Raw genomic sequence first — 23474 nt, forward strand, 5'->3', positions numbered from 1 at the left:
TATTTTATATGATTTTTGTATTTATTTCAATGACCATTTAATGATTTATAACGCAATGCATTATATAATTGTGATGTTTATTATCTTTAGATAGGGATGACTTATTGTAACCAAACTTGGAATAGAAGGTTTCTGTTACTCCAAGTAAAAATACAATTGAAAATTAATATCTTTAGATTCAGTTGACATTTTGTGAGCAAACTTGGTATATACATGTAGTACGAATGTATAGAGACCTTTTTTTTAGCTCACCTGAGCATGAAGTGCTCAAGGTGAGCTATTGTGATCGCCCTGTGTCCGTCGTCCGTCGTCGTCATTTGTCGTCAACAATTTGACTGTTAACACTCTATAGGTCACAATTTGGGCACTATCTTAATGAAACTTGGTCAGAATGTTACCCTCAATAAAATCTTGGATGAGTTCGATATTGGGTCATCGGGGGTTAAAAACTAGGTCACCAGGTCAAATTAAAGGAAAAGCTTGTTAACACTCTAGAGGTCACATTTATAATTGTATCTTCAGGAAACTTGGTCAGAATGTTAATATTAATGCTCTCTAGGTCAAGTTCGATTCTGGGTCAAGTGCGGTAAAAAACTAGGTCACCAGGTCAGATTGAAGGGAAAAGCTTGTTAGCACTTTAAGAGGTCACATTTATAATTGTATGTTCATGAAACTTAGTCAGAATGTTTATATTAATTAGCTTAAGGCCAAGTTCAAATCTGGGTCATGTGCGGTCAAAAACTAGGTCACCAGGTCAAATTAAAGGAAAAGCTTGTTAACACTCTAGAGGTCACATTTATAAAGGTTTCTTCATGAAAGTTGTTCAGAATGTTAACATAAATTATCTCTAAGTCAAGTTTAAAACTGGGTCATGTGTGGTCAAAAACTAGGTCATAAGGTCAAATCATAGAAAAAACTTGTTAGCACTCTAGAGGTCATATTGATGACTGTATCATAGGGAGTCTTGGTAAGAATGTTTATATTGATTACCTCTAGGCCAAGTTCGAATCTGGGTAATGTGCAGTCAAAAACTAGGTAACCAGGTCAATTATAAGAAAAAGCTTGTTAACACTCTAGAGGTCACATTTATAACTGTATCTTAATGACAGTTGGTCAGAATGTTTATATTAGTAATCTCTAAGTCAAGTTTAAATCTAGGTCAATTGTGGTCAAAAACTAGGTCATTAGGTCAAATCATAGGAAAAGCTTGTTAGCACGCTAGAGGTGACATTTATGACTGTATGTTCATGAAACTAAGTCAGAATGTTTATATTGATTAGCTCTAGGCCAAGTTTGAATCTGGATCATATGCGGTCAAAACTAGGTCACCAGGTCAAATTTAAAGGAAAAGCTTGTTAATACTCTAGAGGTCACATTTATGAATGTTTCTTTATGAAAGTTGGTCATAAGGTTTATATTAATAATCTCTATGTCAAGTTTAAATCTGGGTCATGTGTGGTCAAAATCTAGGTCATTAGGTCAAATCATAGGAAAAGCTTGTTAGCACTCTAGAGGTGACATTTATGATTGTATGTCCTTGAAACTTAGTCAGAATGTTTATATTGATTAGCTCTAGGCCAAGTTTGAATCTGGGTCATGTGCTGTCAAAAACTAGGTCACCAGGTCAAAAAATAGGAAAAGTATTTTAACACTCTAGAGACCACATTTATGACCATATGTTCATGGAACTTGATCAGAATGTTATTGTTGATGATCTTTATTGGATCAGGTGAGTGATTCAGGGCCTTCAGGGCCCTCTTGTTTGGATTGAGTTTTTGGCTCCTAAGGTCAATGGGGAAGGTCACTGTTTCTGAAAAGCACACAAAATATATTGAAACTGAATAGCATTAGTTGGATTGACATAACTTGGTATACAGGAAGTGTTTATGAAGATCTTTTATGGCTGTTGATCATTGAAAACATGGTTTTGTTGCATTGTGGTGTTTCTTGTAGGGTTTAGCTCACCTGAGCACTTCGTGCTCTGATTGAGCTTTTCCAATGACCCACCATCCGGCAGACGTCATCCTTCTAGCTTTCATCAACAATTGTTTCAAACAACATCTCCTCCTAAACTGCCTTTCCAATTTAGATAGAACTTCACTGGTATGTTCCTTCCAATAGTGTTCAAAGAAACTAATTTCATGCTGAACTCTGGTTGCCATAGCAACTGAAGGAAATACTATAAAAAAAATCTTGTGTGAAACCGCTAGGCCCAGACCCTTGATATTTTGTATGTAGCATCATACAGTGTCCTTCAGATTTGTTCAAATTATGCCCTTGGGACAAAACTGGCCAGAATTTACCAAAAAGTTTGTTGTAAACTGTCAATTTTGTTTTTAGAGTTTTTTTATAGCCTTTTCACGGTAGCATTGGCATATGCATACTAACTACTAGTAAACTCAACTATAGTGTTTTTGTTATAGACTTATTTGTCTTTCACTTAGAATCATATTTAAAAAAGGACGAAAATATTTTCATATGCCGACAAACAATGCTTAAAATGGGCTATGAAAGCTCTTGTTTGTTGAAAGAATAGTTTCAATTCTATATTTTAATTATTTATGCCAAAAATTGTTAATCATTATTTAAATCATTGTATATATTTAAAATAATATTTCCCAGGTGACACCTTATTCAGCGGGGGTTGTGGCCGGTTCTTTGAGGGAACGGCCCCACAGATGTATGATGCGTTGATTAATATACTTGGGAAACTGCCTGCTCACACGGTATGTTATGATGGTATTACATAATGCATGGGCTCATCTAACTTGTAAGGAATAACGACTCTTGAGTTATTTTCACGAAATAGTGTTGGTGTTAGTGTCGTTATTGTAAAGTCTCATAACACATACTAAAAAAAATAGTTTAGCATTATACTTCCTGATCAACAGGGAACAATGGATCAGTGATGTAATTTGCTTCACGTTCTCTTGTCTTTTGCTTACTGGCGCACAAAGTGCAAAGGGTGAGCTATTATGATAGGCTGATTGTCTGTCAAAATCTTTTCCATAGCCACTTAGACAATGTCAACCAAAATTCATAGGAATGTACCTTATATGGTCCACTTCCAAATTCCTTCATTTAAAGTGATTCCATGCATAACTCTGGTTGCCATAGCAACTAAAAGGAAAATCTTCTTCTAAGAAACTGCTGGCCCGATTTCAACATTACTTCACTGAAATTCTCCTTAGGTGACCCAGCATCAAATTCTCTTACCCGATGTTGATTTATAAAAACACTTAGCCACCAAGGGGTGAAGCTGCTTTTCACTTTATAATTTGTATGTCAAAATGGAAAACTTTGAAAATCTTTTCCTCAGAATTCACTTGACTGATTCTAAAATAATTTCACAGAAATGTTCCTATGGTGACCCTCTGTCAAATTCTTCAGCACATGTTGATTAATAAAAAAAAACTTTGCTGCTAGGAACGGGGCAACATTTCTCCATATGTTGGTATGAAAAACTTTGAAAATCTCTTCAGAAACCATTAACCAGATTTCAAAACTATTTTCACAGGTGTTGTTTTTTATGCGATGGTAATGTGTACGTAGTATGTGCATCCGTGCGTTCGTGCGTCCCTGCGTCTGTAAACAATTGCTTGTGAACACGATACAGTCTTCAGTTTTGATTGTATCTCGATGAAACTTGTACAGTATCTAGATATCCATTAGAGCTCGGTTCCTTTCAAAAACCAGCCAGATCGGCCGATGCATGCCTTGATTATGGCCCTTGATAGTATTAAAAAATGCTATTGTGTAAACAATTGGTTGTGAACACGATACAGTCTTCATTTTTGATTGTATCTCGATGAAACTTGTACAGTATCTAGATATCCATTAGAGTTCGGTTCCTTTCGAAAACCAGCCAGATCGGCCGATGCATGCCTTGATTATGGCCCTTGATAGTATTAAAAAATGCTATTGTGTAAACAATTGGTTGTGAACACGATACAGTCTTCATTTTTGATTGTATCTCGATGAAACTTGTACAGTATCTAGATATCCATTAGATTTCGGTTCCTTTCGAAAACCAGCCAGATCCGCCCATGCATGCTTAGATTATGGCCCTTGATAGTATAAAAAAAATGCTATTGTGTGAACACTAGCTTGTGAACACGATACAGTCTTCAGTTCTGATTGTATCGTGATGAAACTTGTACAGTATTTAGATATCCATTAGAGCTCGGTTCCTTTCGAAAACCAGCCAGATCAGCCCATGCATGCCTGGATTATGGGTCTTGAAAGTATAAAAAATGCTATTTTAAGCCAAGTCTATATTTAGCCAAGTCTACATGAGCGAAGTCTATTTTTACCCAAGTTTACATGTAAAGTCACAATTGCTTGTAAAGGTTTGTTCAAATTATGCCCCTGGGTTCATTACTGCCCCCCCTCCCCTTCCCCCCCAAGGAAATGCCCACCAGTGCGGCTAATGCAAACGACCTCGGAAACGTTGGCCGAGGTTCAGGGAAGAGTTCTCTTTTCTTTGTAAGGGACGGATTCCCCCCCCCCCCCCTCCCCCTTAAATTGGGAAATGTTAAAAACCTTTTTGTCTGAAACCACTATGCAAATCCTTGCTATTTTGAACAAGGCGTTATTTAGTGGTCCACTACAATTGTTGTTCAAATTATGCCCCTTGGCTGGGTGTCACAATTTTCCTAGAGACTTATTTAAGAAATATTTTCAAAATCTTCTTGTTTCAAACCACAAGGCCCTTTGATATTTGTTGTGGAGCATCATATGATGCAATTGAAAACATTTGAAATAATGCCCCATGGGCAAAAGCTGGCCCCACCCCTTTTGACTTACTTATTAATTTTTAAAGCTACAGTAATGAAATTTTGACCATGTGAACAGTTTTGCAAACAAGCATTAATTTTGTCCTCGGATGTCCTTGACTTTGACCTTTGACCGACTTTTTATTTTTAAAGCTACAGAAATGAAATTTTGACGATGAGTACGGTTTTGAAAGCAAATATATTTTACCCTCAGATTACCTTTACTTGGCACATATTAAAATAGTTCATGCAACTAATCTGCTTACAACACTTCCTGTCCTCAGATGTTGAACATGCAGCATTTTCAGCTAACCCAAACACAAAAAGTGAACTATATATGTGTTGTCTATAACTCAAACGTACATGCTCTGGATTGAAAATGACCACAAGAGCCATGCCAATAGAGCATAGGCCCTTTTGGGCCTCTTGTTTGCTATTGTTTTTACTGTTTTACTTTTTTCTATTTTTTTTTTTATACTTATTTTATTGTTTAACAGTCATTGAAGATACCAACTTAACACTTTATGGACTTATTAACAGAAACAATGTGCTGTAAGAGTTATGGCCCTTAGTAACTTTTTAAACAAATACATATTTTCTGCCCTTAGTACTTAGTAGCTCTACTGAATGAAAGATCTTCTTAATGAAAACATGTTATTTTGATTCTGACAAAAACAGAGCTACACCAACCACACATTTTTTTCAGATTTTGCTTGTCGGCATTTTTCATTACTGCGGACGTTATCTTTTTAATCTAATTTTCACTAAACCCCGCAATATAAGCAATAATGCCCAGTGCTACCATTTCTATAATTTTCCCGCGTGCCATACTTGGAATTTGGAAAAGGGAAAAATCGTTTTAAAAACTGCATTTTATTATAATGTGACCTTTTTATGTACCGGTACTCTTATTTACAATGTTTTAGTTTAAATTTCAGACGGTTTTCTGTGATCACGAGTATTCAATCTAGTATCTCGGTTAATATTGTGTTTGATATTTTAGAGGGTTTTCTGTGATCACGAGTATTCAATCTAGTATCTGGTGTAATATTGTGTTTGATATTTCAGAGGGTTTTCTGTGATCACGAGTATTCAATCTAGTATCTGGTGTAATATTGTGTTTGATATTTTAGAGGGTTTTCTGTGATCATGAGTATTCAATCTAGTATCTCGTGTAATATTGTGTTTGATATTTCAGAGGTTTTTTTGTGATCATGAGTATTCAATCTAGTATCTCGTGTAATATTGTGTTTGATATTTCAGAGGTTTTTTTGTGATCATGAGTATTCAATCTAGTATCTGGTGTAATATTGTGTTTGATATTTCAGAGGTTTTTTTGTGATCATGAGTATTCAATCTAGTATCTGGTGTAATATTGTGTTTGATATTTCAGAGGGTTTTCTGTGATCACGAGTATTCAATCTAGTATCTGGTGTAATATTGTGTTTGATATTTTAGAGGGTTTTCTGTGATCACGAGTATTCAATCTAGTATCTCGTGTAATATTGTGTTTGATATTTTAGAGGGTTTTCTGTGATCACGAGTATTCAATCTAGTATCTGGTGTAATATTGTGTTTGATATTTTAGAGGGTTTTCTGTGATCATGAGTATTCAATCTAGTATCTCGTGTAATATTGTGTTTGATATTTTAGAGGGTTTTCTGTGATTACGAGTATTCAATCTAGTATCGGGTGTAATATTGTGTTTGATATTTCAGAGGGTTTTCTGTGATCACGAGTATTCAATCTAGTATCTGGTGTAATTTTGTGTTTGATATTTTAGAGGTTTTTTTGTGATCACGAGTATTCGATCTAGTATCTGGTGTAATATTGTGTTTGATATTTCAGAGGGTTTTCTGTGATCACTAGTTTCCAATCTAGTATTTTGTGTAATATTGTGTTTGATATTTCAGACGGTTTTCTGTGATCACGAGTATTCAATCTAGTATCTGGTGTAATATTGTGTTTGATATTTCAGAGGGTATTCTGTGATCACAAGTATTCAATATTGTGTTTGATATTTCAGAGGGTTTTCTTTGATCACGAGTATTCAATCTAGTATCTTGTGTAATATTTTGTTTGATATTTCAGACGGTTTTCTGTGATCAAGAGTATTCAATCTAGTATCTCGTGTAATATTGTGTTTGATATTTTCGGCGGTTTTCTGTGATCATGAGTATCTAATCTAGTATCTCGTGTAACATATTGTTTGATACTTCAGAGGGTTTTCTGTGATCATGAGTATCTAATCTAGTATCTCGTGTAACATATTGTTTGATACTTCAGAGGGTTTTCTGTGATCATGAGTATTTAATCTAGTATCTCGTGTAATATATTGTTTGATACTTCAGAGGGTTTTCTGTGATCACGAGTATTCAATCTAGTATCTGGTGTAATATTGTGTTTGATATTTCAGAGGTTTTCTGTGGTCACGAGTGTTCAATCTAGTATCTTGTGTAATATATTGTTTGATACTTCAGAGGGTATTCTAAGGTAATGAGTAATCAATCTAGTGTTATTTTGTGTTTGATATTTCAGAGGGTATTCTGTGGTCACCAGTGTTCAATCTAGTATCTTGTGTAATATTATGTTTGATATTTTAGGGGGTATTCTGTGGTCACGAGTATTCAATCTAGTATCTTGTGTAATATTGTGTTTGATATTTCAGAAGGTATTCTGTGGTCATGAGTATTCAGTCCAGAATCTCAAATATGGACACCATGTGGAACCAGACAATGCTGACATAACAGAGCGGTTGAATTGGGCTATGGTATATGTTTACTGAAAGGTCTCTTTTTATTTGCAACTCTACAAACAAAATGGGACCTTATAGGTCTTCAAGGAAATAATACCATCGTTAATAAGTTTATAGTTCTTAAAACTATATGTTGATATTGATTCAATCATTAACCATTCATTAGTATTGATTCGATCAATATCATGAAATAAATCTGTTTTTGTATTATGTCAACATGAATTTATTACAGTAATACTGTGATAAACATGATTTGCCTGGCAAAGCAAATTGATTGTTGGGAGAATCATATTTAAAATCAGTTTGCTAAAATATTGTATGATAAGTCTTGGCATTTAAAAGAACTAGTATTCTCAGTGTTGCTTCCATGTGTTACTCTGAAAATAAATTGATGAAATAAGTAGCACCCTTGATTGTTTGTACATTGAAGAAGCAGAGATCCAGTAGCCTTCCAACCATACCAACTACAATAGCAGATGAGTTCAAGATCAACCCCTTTATGAGAGTTGGGTGAGATTTTGTACAGAGATATTAACGCTAGAACTGCGCTATTAAGAAATCTCTCCTAGGTACAAAAATGCTACTAAGATTCTTGATGGAATAGCCAAAAACAAGTCTTATACTGAATATTGAATAAAGGAGATCTTTAGAGACAGATGCTTTAGATATCCATCTGTTGTTGTTGTTTTTGTGTGTATCAAAATACACTCATCACCTTGGCCAAGGTATTTTGCAACTTGATGTCGCACCAAAGTCTAAATATTAGTGACACTCTTATTCAAAATCAATACATACACATGTATAACAAACATAGACTTTGAGTGATAAACCTTTAATAACTTACTAAATTATGCATTTATGGAAAATATTATTTTCTGATTACAAGATTGTAACCGTGAATGGTGAGTGCTAAAAGATTTACTTTGAACTACTATCGTTTTAAGGTAGAAATACCATGTTTTATGCTCCTTCTTTCAAATTAAACTCGGTATCCTTCATAAGAACCTTTGTTTTTGACATTTATTCATCCTTTTTGAAACAGTAGAACAATTGTATTAATTGGTGAAAATCTTGTTTGGGTGTAAGAGTGGATCTTTAAGTATTATAGTCATATTTAAATATATCATGATTTGTAAGAAAATACAAAAGACAAGTCATGGTAAAATATTTCTCACCACAGCTTGGTACAAACATTAAGCGACTTTATAAATATCACTAGATGGCTACAGACCCTACCATTAAATGTATAACCTAATCTAAGTCATATCAGATTTTTTTTTATATTTTGCTTTCATGAATGCCACTTTAAATTAGTGGTATAAAGTAATGATTGATAATGAACAACTTTTCAACTTTCCTGGTGGTGTTAAACACGGCTGTCATTAATAACATGTCTGCTACTAAAGGTGCATACTTCATTGTTGCGAGATATATTTTAGATTTTAACATATAGGGCCTAAAAAAAAAATATGTCCGTTTCGGGTAACCCGACCCTACCTATAAAAATGCGCCGACCCTAATTATTTTTTTCCGTTTCTGAGCAAAAAAAAATATTTGTTAGCGAATAGAGAGTTACGAAGGGCGGATAAATGCAGATTTTAATCAGAATTATTGTTTATATGATAAAACAAAGTCAGGCAATGACAGTAATGTAGGAAAGACTGCCATGTGCAAAAAAAACACTCTGAACTTACGACAGATTTTGAAAATAAAAATAAAAAAAGATCCCTACCTACCCTACCTAGAAATTTTGGGAAGGTTACCCTAAACAAACAATTATTTTTGTTGGCCTAGGCAATTTTTTTTTTTAATTAACAGTTACATACAAATACAGTTAAGATCAGTTGGCTTACAGAATCTACCTTACTTGCTCATATGGCATGAGCATTACAATGTAGAGTTTTACCCATTATCTTTTATGTAACTAGAAATGTATATTAGGTAATAGGTCAAATTTTCAAAAATCAGAAAAAGGTGCTCAGATAAATATACTTTTCACACTATGTTTTTTAACATTCAGTGTGTCTACTATTACAAACAGGTTTTTAGACTGTGATCAGGTCTTGCAAAACATGAAAAAATATCTTATTCGTAAGATTACCTTAGAAATTAAAGAAAAAAAAATGCAAATACACTTGAAGTTTATTTTAGATTGTCCCAAAAATCGGTCACTTTACATGGATAAAATAATAAACGCAATAGTCATGTTGCTGTCTCATCTTTGTTTCCCCGTTTAAAATAGTGCATAATGGGTTTTTTTTCAGTTTAAAACATACATGTTTATGAGTATATAAAAAATTTACCAATGATATTTTAAAACGTACTGGGATTTACCTGGTAGGCAACCCTAGTAAATTTATATTTGGAAAAATGCACAAAAACTACGAAAGATGCATGTGTCGTAAGCGACGTGATGCATCAGTAAATATGATTCAATACCTTGTACTCAACGATGTAAATTTTATGCAAGTTTTTACTAATTCTTTTTTTTATTGCAATTGTATCTCCTGTTGTTTAGCCCCTTTAAACGATGAAATGAAACGAACACATGATTTGACACTGAAATTCTTTTTTATTTCACGATCTGAGGTATATAGGGATAGAATTACCCCACCCACCATAAACAACACATCTTGGGTTTCAGTTGTTAAAAGTATATTGTTTTGAATAATAATGGTGTTGCCTTTATGTAACGCAAGCGCAATAATTTAATGTTGTCAATAGCAGGCACGATGTAACTCCTCTGTGTTAAAATGTTACCGTAATATAAAGGTCTAAGGTAAAAAAAAAATATACCTTATGCTATTTAGATTTTTGTAAGATTTTACGGTAAATATTGGACAATTAAAACAAAACAAAAACAATATAGAAAGGAAATTGTTATCAATACAAACTATTTATTTACTCTCAAACATTATTGAGAATATTAAGGTAAATTACTGTTTTGGGCAAACAAGATGAAATGTTTAAATACCATGTCCATGTCGGATTTTAAAACTATTGTGTTTAAATTGCTTCACTATATAACATATTCTTGTGTTTTATACAGATGCAAACAAACTCATATTTCATATGCAATGCCCATAAGAGTCCATCACTCTGCAGCCGTATTGCATGTGTTGGATGGAATATTTTACCAACACGTGATTTCCATGCCATCATATGGCGGTGGATATCAATTCAACGAATTTGTTTGTTATAAATGTATTGCTATGCAACTATATATTTAGCCATTCTAATAATTATTTTGGTTTTGGTTTTAGTGAATCATGTGTACATAAACATGTTGGCGGAGAAAATGACCCCATCAAGGTGATGCAACTCATCCGTAAGGAAAAGGATACCTTCCAAGCAAAGTGAATAGAAGACAATAAACATGTTCTAGTACATTTGTTTAATATATCAAAACGCTTATAGAAATAATCAAATGCTTTTTTGCCTAGCCTTCTTTTTTACTCCCCTTCTTGAAAAGCGATGCCCTTAAGTAATGTGGACGATAAAGGTTCTCGAAATAATGTTTCATTGTAAAACTGTTCTTCTGAAGACATTTCTACAACTTATTTGCAAGTCAGAAAAAGGAAAAAAGTTAAAGGTTCTGGATGAAGGTTATATTCCGTCCATGCAAATCAAACTATTTTTCACCTTTGCAAAAACCACGCACAAAGCTTTCTGTTTTAAACTGTTATGTGCTTGTGAATTCTGTGTTTGATTGTGAATTGCATGATCAAAACAGTTGAACTCGTATCGTTTATTGGAAATAAGTAGTTTTAAAAACACTCAAGGTGACCACTAGTGAAAACAACTGGCAGATTTCACAAAAAAGGCAATTATTTGGCCCATTTGCTTTCATTTATTGTTATTGCCAGTCAACGTCATATATACAGCAATTGCCTTTCCCAACCCAATAAGAACACCTAATAGAAGTGATTTGTATTAAAATAATTAAAATATTGTGTTAAATAAGGTAAAAAAATGTAAAAATATGCCGATATTTAGGACAAAAAAGACAGAAAATCTTCCCGGTACCAATATACCACTTTTTTGAGGATGCTTTTCAGTAACATCTGGTAAGTATTTAATTCTTGTCTGTTGAATAATGTTTGCAAGAAATGTTAATTAAAACAATAATATATATCTAAAATGATTGCATTTCGTTCGTAATATACTTAAATTTTCGGTAATTGCGCATGGTGATAACGTTACGGTAATCTGTCCTCGAATTGTTGTGTAACATTAGCAGACATGATCCACTGCTAACTGTTTTAAGCCTAAACACACCTTTATTAAATCACTGAAAACAAAGACTACGTGTCGGATAAAAACAGTATTGCATGTAACAAGAAATTGGTCATTCCCGATCATAGTTTTTTAGGTCTAAAAATGTGTTAATGTTACACAAAATCGATTCTGTCCCATTTAAGCATGACGATAGCACCTTTTCTATTCGTGAATAATTTACACCGACTGAGGGTTAACATCCGGGTAGCGATTACTTTTATATTGGACTGGTTCACAGTTGACATTGAAATGATAAAAATAGTGGTGAATACCGTTGATAAAAACTTAATCCAAGTTTGGCTCATTCTGTCCTTCGATGTAACATTAACATTATGTCACGCTAGCATTAAGACAAGCGCTTAATAAAGCAAGAAAATCGTTGAAATTTGATGACTTTCCCAGAGTCAATTATTCGAACATAACAATGTCGTCTGTAAACTATCGTTTGTAAGTATTCATTCATTAGGTACGTAGTTTATATTGAATTCATACCGCTTTTGTGTTTGATATCGTTATTTATTGGACAGAATTAAGAATGCAAACGTTATAAAATGGACATAAATATAGATGATAACGTGACAAATGGACATAACTGCAAATGTTACATTGGACAGAAACCTTTTTTTTATAAAACACATATTTATGTTTTGTTTTTTGTCATCCATTGTATGCTTTTGATACAAGCTTAACTGTTTAATACTTAATCTGAATTTGATTAAGTAAACTGAATGCTTATGTTATAATTGGGACAGAAATATGTTTGTTAATGTGACAAAAGGACTTTTCCCCTAATGTTACATAGGACAGAAGCAGAGTTTGACATCACCAAGAGAGAATGCTTGAGATGAACGTCAATATTTGTATGCTCATTTTGTGATTCATTGTGTTTCTTATTTGACAAATCTTATTTTTGACACAAACTTGTGTTATATATTGTATCTTTACCTTATTTTAGTCACCTTAATCCTAGTGTTACATTTTGGACAGAACAATGTATGCTATTGGACAATAGGACATCTCCCCTGGTGTTACTTTTGGATTCCTGTTTGACCCCCCCCCCCCCCCCAGAGTATATAAAAGTTTAAGAACATTGTTTCTGTGCTTCTAAAACGGTTCAATCTAGTGACTGTTTTTATTCAATTTCAAACCGTCCCAGATTAAATTAACTGAATGCCAGTGATAACGATAAATTAGTTAAAGGCCTAGTTTAGGTCCATTTTCATAATAAAACATTGAAAACTGCACAGCAGGTCTTATCAGATTGGAGATCTGATAAGACTTTTTCTATTTTCCCTGAACCCCACCCCTGGACCTAGGGTGTGTGGTTACAATTGACTGGTGCATTATGACCAGTGGTATTGTGGCGCAAGTTGACGAACTAAATGTTGTTCCATGTGGAAGGAGTCTGATGAATAGATTTACAGATAATAAATTGACGTTGTATTCTTGTAGTATTTCAAACAAAACTGTTTTTTGAATGTAGCAAAACAATAAGAAGTGTTAGTAAAAGTAGTATCTAAAATGATCTGTTGCTAAAAATTTAAAATGTTTGAATTGATGGCATTTACGTTCGAGTGTTTTGTTTTAGTTTGTAAGATTGTGAAGACAGCTCTGTGAATTTAATCTCTCAAATCTGCTCCCTTGGTAGAAAACATTACGTATTGTGTTAGTTTTGTGAGGCAATGAGAAAGTACCCCTGGTGGGGATCAAACCAAACCCACGACTTCTTGTGTTAGAGGCAGACATATATAACTTAGAACACTCTCATATCTCAACAGAAAGTATGTAATAATTTTATTATCTCTTTCTGAACCATACCCTTGAAGACAAGAAGATGATGTGTAAATCGTCTGAATTGTTTGACTGTTGTAATTTACTTACATTGAACATTATTTTATAAGAATTGTCCTTTGCTGTGTCGGGTTGGATTATATGCAAGGTTACTGCGGGTGGGGTGGTTCTTGTTACAGTTTTTAAAGTTCTGGATGTTTGTTTGCCTTTTTTATGATAAGATCTTTTGATCAGTGTTCATGTCACTCTGTAGGCATATACAGTTCGGGGTAAAGATTTCTGATCAATCTCTAATGACACTGTGTATATGTACACAACCTCTGTAAATGGATCTTAATCTAATGCACCAGTCAATTGTAACCACGCCCCCCCCCCCAGGTCCGGGGAATAGCGGGGACTTTGACTTTCGGTTCAGCAAACCCCGGGTAAAATCCCCGCCCTGCGGGGACGAACTGATGGTAAAACCCCGGCCAAATGCCCCCCGCACCCCAGAGACTCTATATAAGTCAATATTTCCGCTATCTTGGCACTAAGACAAAACCACCGCACTCACACGGCCATGCGGGGCCACCTGGAAAGTAAAAACACGGCCCTTTTCCCCGGCTATCCCCAGTATACCCCCGGACCTGGGGGCCGTGGTTACAATTGATTGGTGCATAATTGCCTAATTGTCTTATCAGATCTCTGATCTGAGTATCCTGCTGCGCAGTATGGGATATTTTAAGATAGAAATGGACCCTTAATGGCCCTGAGCCGATAAACCTACCGGTAAACACAGGAAATTGGCCCCTACTGTCAAACCAGTGTGATTAGAAGGAGATGCACAGCAGGGGATTATCATGCCAAATATTCCTTAAATTAGGCCTTAAAAGGGGGAGGGTCACTTTAAAAGGCTTAAACTAGGGCTTTAAGACACACAACAGTCTGATCTTTAGTTCTATTGTTGGTTTTTCGTATTGGAAGTTATTCTATCCAGATTGGTATATTTTTTTACGAGATTGTTTAATCAAACTGCTGCGGGAACAGTGTTTCCAGGATTCGTCATTCAGTCTGACACCATATAAACTTAGGTCAGCAGTGTATTTATAAATCAGCATGAACAAAACTAGTAGGAACTATATGAGAAGCAATAGAATTATATTGTAACAACAGGTTATTAAAATCTCAAATGAGTAAAACATTATAACAACATTTAAACTAAATGAAGAGTCGAAGAAACTATTTTCAACTGTAGAACTAGAAGCTCATAAAATGTATACGTCTGTCACACTGCAACTTCGTCAAATCTTGTATGATTATTATGATTTTTTTGTGATTATCAATTGACTGTGTTTATCAATCATTTATATAGTTTGTTTTATACTGTATCAAGCTCAAACAGTCTGTGATAGGTCTGTATTTTATTTTGTTGTGAAACATTCTGTCCAACTGCTAATGTGACATACTGCTAATGTTACTCATTCTGTCTTTTGGTAACACTAGCACATACTCGCAATTAGCAATTTATAATATATATGTTTAATATCAAAGGTAATGATAATTGCACCATACTAGAGACATTTATATTACCACAACAAAACATTTATGTTTATAGCTTATCTGATCTGATATAAAAAGAAAACCTATGTTTGCAGAAAACATTTTCTGTCTTGTCCAATTAGGGTTTGTTTCAATAAATTTATTTGAGAAAAACGAAACAATCTTTATTTTTTGTCTGTACAATCTGTTTTATAGATAAATAAACCATTTAGTGCAAGACAAAATACTTCTTTGGATTAAAATATTAAAAAAAAAAAAAGTTTTTACCGGCAATATTGTAACACTAGCACAAATGGTATGGTGATACAAAATTCTTTTTTTTTATAAAAATGCATGAATAAATCATTGCAAATGTTCTAAAATATGATAGATAAGAAATTGCTGTAAAAGATTATGTTGAAATCAAAAATCTGCAATAAATTTTAAAAATCGATATTCGCCGGGAACTTTTTGGTCACCAAAACGTGAAATCTGCCAACTGCGTTACAACTGCGGAGAATCGTTGGAGCCACAACTTTTTGTTTTGTGTTGAAAATGCTCCTACCCGTCTTCCATTGTGATGAAAATTAGTTGAAAATGGAAATCTTCTTGCATTTCAATCCTTTTTTTAGAAAAATCTTCACCAAAGAGATGACCCGCTATTGCAATGGTCCTTGGCATTAAACACAAGGATGAAAAATAAGAATGCGTTTCAAGCTTTCCGTTGTAAAGTTGATCTGAACAAAAGCTTTCCGATTCCTGCACAGCATCTACTATACTTGTTCATTTTTACGCAGTTAGCATTGAATTCAACTGCAGCCGATTGCATAAACGTTGGCTAGATTTAACCCCTGGTTAAAGTTGTCCAGCGAATAACTTGAACCAAGTAAGCCATTTTATCCAAACCGTTTATAACCAAGCATGATTAGAACATGCATTGCCTGCCGAAATTATACAATACAAAATGGCTTTCAAGATAAATATGTGTGGTACATAGTGCAGCCTCTTGTTCAATCTAACCTATGAAGTGTTTGTGTTAAGTTATTAAACCGATTGGCGGGAGAAGCGTTCGTGGATATTTGTTCTAGAACGGGTTGGGTTTTCTCCCCTGACCTGGTTTGTAAATAATGAGCGGTAGAAGTCTCCTAAAGGGCGTACGAGCTACATCGAATCGTTGAGAGTGCGGGAAAAGCGTATACATACCATGCATACTGACGCTGGGTGGCCTTGGCCAAAGAAAGCAAGTGTGCCGAAACCTCTTGCCACTCTATTTGACATCGGTGGGCATGGACGGTTGAGGGGCTGGACGTTACTTACGCGGGCATTAGCATGCGGCACCTTAATAAGTTATTATTGATATGGGCTCAGGATGGTCATACTTAAGGAAGCATATTACTGCCGTAAGGTAACCTGATAGCGCTCGCGAATTGTTCGTGTTAAACACTGAATTTTCGCGACAATTTACTAGCTATTTAGTTAATATTATCGATACTTTTTTGGTAAGATAAATATCATAAGAATAGACCTAAAAACAGGTGTGAAAGTGCCCAAAACTAGCACCTATTACCCTTTTTACTATACGGGATACAATGGCTTTTTCAAGAAGGCAATCTCTAGTGTCATATAATTTTCATATGCATGACTATATTTGTTTGTTTTTATTAGTCGTATTTTTGTCAATCAGTTTATTTTTCCGACTCATGTAGTTGTTAAAACATTTGTTTCCATTTATCTGATATGCTTGATATTGTTCTGTATGTTATTAAATAAATTTGTGATGTATGTGATGCCATGTACATACCGTTGTTTGTTAAAGAAACGTTTTTACATGTGTTAATTTATTCATTATTCCAAATTATTTCCGTTGGAATATGCTCTATTTCTATCTCAGTGTGGACATACCACGTGGTTTGTGACGTCACATTTAGTTATAACGTGAAGTAAAATACCGCTCGACTCAAAAAGGATTATCGCTGTAAGTGTGTTATTTTAATATCAATTTTTATAAAACCTAGCGGAGGCTAAGCGGAAAAATGTACACTACACTTGGTTACTAAGCGGCATGTTGAGTAATTTATAGTTTTTTCAAAAATCGTGGGCAAATGCTGAAAATGGACAAAATATTGTTTGTTATGACGAGAAGCAAATTACGTTTCTGGTCCAAAAAGTTGTTTATATATATATTCATCATGTTTGCCTTAAAACGGAAGTCTCGGAATGCATATTCTATCCTCAGGGTATATACATACCTACAAATAAGGCATACGGTATATAGAAATATCAAATGTTTGTATTTTGTTATGACGAAAAGCATAACCTATTTGGTTATGACGAAAAGCAGTTGTTAGGAACAATTGCCGACCTCGCTCCATCTTGCAATGAGCCCACTTTGAACCTGTTTTGCATCGAGCATCGGTTATGTTTTACAGCAATTAAAAGACATATACATATATGACAACTACATGTCACTGCTAAGTATGCCACTCAATTTATTGATCAGAAAACTTCATGATTCCAACAACACGTTGCATGTTCTTCATAAGCTTGTCTGGTATTTTTTGACAAAAATGGAGTTTATGTGTTATCGGAAGGTTAGAAGTGCGCCTACATGTAGTTCACATTAATTGTGTTTCAATTAAAACCCTTAAAACATTTGAATGTAAGTTAAACAAACGTTCATTGAAGTTAACGTTGCCATTTTGTCTTTTTTCATTATCAAACTTGATTAAATGCATATTGATAGGCATATGTTAAAGTGGATACGTCAGTGATAAACCTTGATGTCGAACAACTGAAGCAAAACCATGTTTATCGGCACAATAAAGATGGTCATTGATTTAATCAAACAAAATGTTTTCTTTTTTCAGAATGATGCGGCCTCCCCTTGCCATGGGGAAGCTCTGCAGGCGAGCAAAGAAAAAACAAGGGGGAGGACGTAATTTCGTTTCATGCAAACATTAAGTGAGAAAAATGTTTCAAGGCAAACAAAATGGCGGATTTAGAATGAAAAGAACTGATTCAGGAACCAACTTTTGCCTGGTAAGTGGATGTTTTCTTAAAATTTTGAGTGTATGCGTCCAGTATGTGGCGAAAATTATCTTAGTTAGGTATCATAACTTTAAAGATAAAAAAGTTATTGAAAAGATTGTGGCTTAGGAGGCAACGTTTACAAACGTGCTGATTTTATCCACAATTTTTCGTATTTTCTCGGCAAATATGGCATATCGATGCATGTTGTAACTGTGCTTGCATGTATGTATTCCTATTTTCAAAACTTCATGGTTATTGCTCGACTGTACACGTTTCCTGGACGATTTTTTGTTCCTTAACCCCCCATTTTGTTTATTGCAAGCACATTATCCACATTTTGGTGAAATGTAAACAAACTTCTACACAATTGTTAAGCCTTGAGAGGATACGTTTTTAGTTCTGAGAATCGCTAATGGTCACGAGTCTTTCAGTTTGGCATGTGATGTGTATCATAATTTGAAGTCAACGACTTTTTCACTTCAGGAACTTCACCATGGCCCGATTTAGAAGGCGAACGATCCTCACGTTATACAGAAAATCACAAAAGACCGCAGTGGCAAAGATATCCGTCAATACAAGAACAGAAAATGCTAGCCTGTCGCCGATGAAAAAAGCTCGCTTCTGTAACTACAACGCCCAAAGTAGTTAGATTTTCAGTGTACAAAAAGAGATGTTTAACGTCTTTAACTAGTAACACCCAAAAGCACACGATAAGCCCTCGAAATACCACATAAACATATGCGCGTTTAACGCGCCTGATAAAATATGGAAAGTATTCAATGAAGTCAATTTCCTACAAGATATTTGAAGACACATTAAAATGATATGATTCGGAAAACACCTCCGCCATGCATTATTCTGAGGAGACGAAAGATTTCTATCGGACTTGTTTGGCATGTTCATTCCCTGCTGTGCATCCCTTGTTTATTGCACTGGGTCACAGAAGGGGTATTTGTTTATTGACACAGGGGCATTTGGAGCTGACACTTTTAGCGTAGATAGTCTCATTGTCTCACTAATACATAATCAATTCATGTATAATTTGTATATCCAATGTATTTATTAATTTGACCGATGGGATATAAATAATAAACAAATAAGAGTAATACGTGTTTTAATAGTTATACAACTGATACATTTCAATCCACTTTAAATACATGGTCACCATTGTAATATCCAAATTGTGAAGCATCATGGTTAATTCATATTAATGGGCTTTTATATACATGTATAAAATATAACATTACTCTTATTCTTATTCTAAAGCATTGTAATAATAATAATAATAATAGTTTTATTATAATTTGAAAAAGTAAAAACAAAACAAGAAAAATATAAGACAAGTTCATTTGTTCATTCCTATAATAAAACATCTAGGTCACTCAGGCTTGAGAACTGATAGACAGCAGACAGCAATACAGATAAAGATCAAAACACAGAAGTTGTTTACTATACACGGATGGGGGAGCTCACTTATAGATGACTTAAACAAGGCCTTTAAATGCTATATTGTGGCACTAAGGTTTTCCAATGTGACAGTTTCTTGAGTATTTTCTGGCGAAGCAGCTTGTAGTCCTATGTCTTCATCTAATTCGTCGCTTTCAGCATTTATTTTAATTGTCACATACCCGTGAACCCCTGTACTGATTGAATTTCCATTATTTCGCTCTCCGCGACTCACTGCACTTTTTCTCACATTCACTTGAAATTAATTTTTCATGCTTCTGTTCACGTGGTATTTCGATGGATACACTTTTCCGGGCTCAAGTTCGTTCCTGAAATGAAAAAAGTCATTGACTTCAAATTATGATACACATCACATACCAAACTGAAAGACTCGTGATAATTAGCGATTCTCAGAACTAAAAACGTAGCCTCTCAAGGCTAAACAATTGTGCAGAAGTTTGTTTACATTTCACCAAAATGTGGATAATGTGCTTGCAATAAACAAAATGGGGGGGGGGGGGGGGGTAAGGAAAAAAAATCGGCCAGGAAACGTGTACAGTCGAGTAATAACCAAGTTTTGAAAATAGGAATACATACATGCAAGCACCGTTACAACACGATCGATATGCCATATTTGCCGAGAAAATACGAAAACTTGTGGATAAAATCAACACGTTTATTTGTACACATTGCCTCCTAAGCCACAATCTTTTCAATAACTTTTTAATCTTTAAAGTTTTGATACCTAACTAAGATGTCTCATTTAATGTTTGCATGAAACGAAATTACGTCCTCTCCCTTGTTTTTTCTTTGCTCGCCTGCAGCGCTTCCCCATGGCAAGGGGAGGCCGCATCATTCAGAAAAAAGAAAACATTGTGTTTGATTAAATCATTGACCCTCTTTATTGTGCCGGTAAACATGGTTTTGCTCCAGTTGTTCGACATCAAGGTTTATCACTATGTATCCACTTTAACATGTGTCTATAAATATGCATTTAATCAAGTTGCACTTCTAACCTACCGACGACACATAAACTCCATTTTTGTCAAAAAATACCAGACAAGCTTATGAAGAACATGCAACGTGTTGTTGGAATCATTAAGTTTTCTGATCAATAAATTGAGTGACATACTTAGCAGTGACATGTAGTTGTCATATATGTATATGTCTTTTAATTGCTGTAAAACATAACCGATGCTCGATGCAAAACAGGTTCAAAGTGGGCTCATTGCAAGATGGAGCGAGGTCGGCAATTGTTCCTAACAACTGCTTTTCGTCATAACCAAATAGGTTATGCTTTTCGTCATAACAAAATACAAACATTTGATATTTCTATATACCGTATGCCTTATTTGTAGATAGAATATGCATTCCGAGACTTCCGTTTTAAGGCCAACATGGTAAATATATATATATAGACAACTTTTTGGACAGAAACGTAATTTGCTTCTCGTCATAACAAACAATACTTTGTCCATTTTCAGCATTTGCCCACGATTTTTGAAAAAAACTATAAATTACTCAACATGCCGCTTAGTAACCAAGTGTAGTGTACATTTTTCCGCTTAGCCTCCGCTAGGTTATATAAAAATTGATATAAAAATAACACACTTACAGCGATAATCCTTTTTGAGTCGAGAGGTATTTTACTTCACGTTATAACTAAATGTGACGTCACAAACCACGTGGTATGTCCACACTGTATCTCTAAGTTTAACTTTGTCCAACTTGTAAGTATTTTGTTTAGAAATGTATTCTTTATATTTAATAGGTAAGATATATTTCGATGAAGAACTCGCTCAAGTAATATTTTACCACCAAATGTATTTGTTTCAATGAGATATAGAGGATATTTGTTTATTTCAGTGTAAGATTGTATTTTATTTCACGAGTGTCATAGAAAAACATATTTTCACGAGTGGCGAATCCACGAGTGAAAATGTAGTTTTTTTATGATCACGAGTTTAATTAAAATGTTTCTTTTATGCTTATTTTCGGAGTTTTATTTGTTTTTTATTTATTTCTGAATTACCCCCCCCCCCCCCCTTTGAAAAGGGTGGGCTTTACGCTGCTACCCGTGGGGCGCCCCTCATGCATAATTATAGCTGTCAACTTTTCTACTTTCGGTTTGCTGAGAAATAGTTATCTGCTATTCATTCTTATAGCTTAATATTCGCTCGTTTTTTATTGCAAAGCTTTATGAACAGTAAACAATGAAGTATTATTAGTGCACATATGTTCCAAAAATAATGAAAACACTTTTTTAATTTAAGATGGACATGAATCATAACCAAATTACCACGCCGCTATTTAAAGAATGAAAATTTGGAAGGTCAAATGTGTTAGCAAAACAAATGTGGATACTCATTGGATTTTAACCATTTTTCTTAGTTTAAGACTGCATGTACGCGTGTTTTTATAGTAAGTTAATATTCAGTCATCTTACTGTCAGAGACCAGTCTGTTTCGCTTTAAAATGTTTGTTTTCCAGATATTAAAAGAGTAAATGCCACGCTAGTTTGTTGACACATTTTGAGGTGTGTGTGGGGTAAAAAATATCTGATCTATCTGTAAATTGTTGTGTGAATTCTCCAGGAAGCTCATTTTACGTACTACAATGGTTAACAGTTCAAAATACATTTGAACGATGATATCAAATTTTATTTATGTTGTTAACAGTTGTTTTTGTCTGTAATTTGTTTGGTATGAAAGCAAATGTTCGAACATTCAGCTTCAAAGATCAGTAAAATGTTTGATAAACGGGATAACCGGTAATAAACGGTAAGTTGTTAATTTCCAATTATATATATTTATTTAAATTTATAAAACATTTCTCTTATATTTTTTTAAACATTTTTTGACATAATTTATTGAGGTCCAGTGTTCTGTTTTGATCAAGGCAAGTACATGTAACAACAAAGGAATTTTAAGTAGTTCTGAAAGTTGATATTTTCACTCCTTGTTTTGCAATGAAAATATCAAATTGATATTTTCACTGTTGGTATTTCACTTGTAAAACCCCATATTTCATCGAAAAGCATGAAAGAAATGGTACCAACCAACTGCCATTTTTGTAATCGTCATGTAATCTTCTAATCAAGATTGTTTTACTGTTGATAAGACTATATTAAAATCGAACACTTTTAATCCACCATTTTTATAATCCTGTTTCTTGCCATCTTTTCCATATATATGCAAAACGTTACAGAAACATGCTCAGTAGCAAAAAGTTTTAACATAAACCCGGTTTAGTGGCAATGGGCAAACGCCAAAGACATAGAACGCAAAATCACAAACAAGAAACATAGAACAGCACAAAACTCTACAAACAGCACAGTGCATAAATACTATTTATGTAATTGTCCAAGGTCAAAGTTATGTTATGTAACAGGAAAGTCGAACTAGTATGGATTGAAGGAAAACAAACACCGTTTGAATGAAAAACGGGCATTTATTAAAATGCCATAAATATTGTTGATTTATTCCAAAGGTAATTTAGAAAAGTTTTCCGAAAAACATATCTGGGTGGACCAAAACCGCCCACCCCTAGACGTATATGTTAACAAAGTGGTCAGAAAGAAAACATACAAATACAAAAACAACATAAAATCTCAAAATTAACAAAGTATGGTGAACACATTCGGAAGAACAGTAGTTATAAGGCAATGAAAAATACAAAACGCTGCCCAGAAAAGCAAAACAATTACAACAATAATTGGTAAATCTTAAAGTACGAGGTGGTAAGTGAAATAAACGGAGAAAAGAAAACAAGGTAGACTCTAAAAAGAGCGTCCATAAAATTAGAAGGAAAATATAAAATGGAGGAGGTGGGGAGGTGGTGGTAAAAATATCTTCCAGAGACTGGCGAGCGCTTAGCATACG

At 34.3% G+C, this 23474-nt stretch overlaps 1 protein-coding gene across 2 annotated transcripts in view; it reads left to right on the top strand.

Annotated features, from left to right (window-relative positions):
* LOC128231766 (hydroxyacylglutathione hydrolase, mitochondrial-like) overlaps positions 1–10967 on the top strand; it is a 41878-nt gene extending 30911 nt beyond the window's left edge. For both annotated transcript variants that reach the window (XM_052944949.1, XM_052944957.1), the window contains exons 5-8: positions 2623–2726; positions 7444–7545; positions 7961–8040; positions 10794–10967. In XM_052944949.1, the coding sequence (XP_052800909.1) occupies positions 2623–2726; positions 7444–7545; positions 7961–8040; positions 10794–10890 (383 nt within the window). In that variant the 3' untranslated portion in view covers positions 10891–10967. The remainder of the gene's footprint in view (positions 1–2622; positions 2727–7443; positions 7546–7960; positions 8041–10793) is intronic.
* Positions 10968–23474: the final 12507 nt, after the last annotated feature.

This window comes from Mya arenaria, chromosome 1 (assembly GCF_026914265.1).
Source record: "Mya arenaria isolate MELC-2E11 chromosome 1, ASM2691426v1".
In the NCBI taxonomy this organism is placed as follows: Eukaryota; Metazoa; Mollusca; class Bivalvia; order Myida; family Myidae; genus Mya; species Mya arenaria.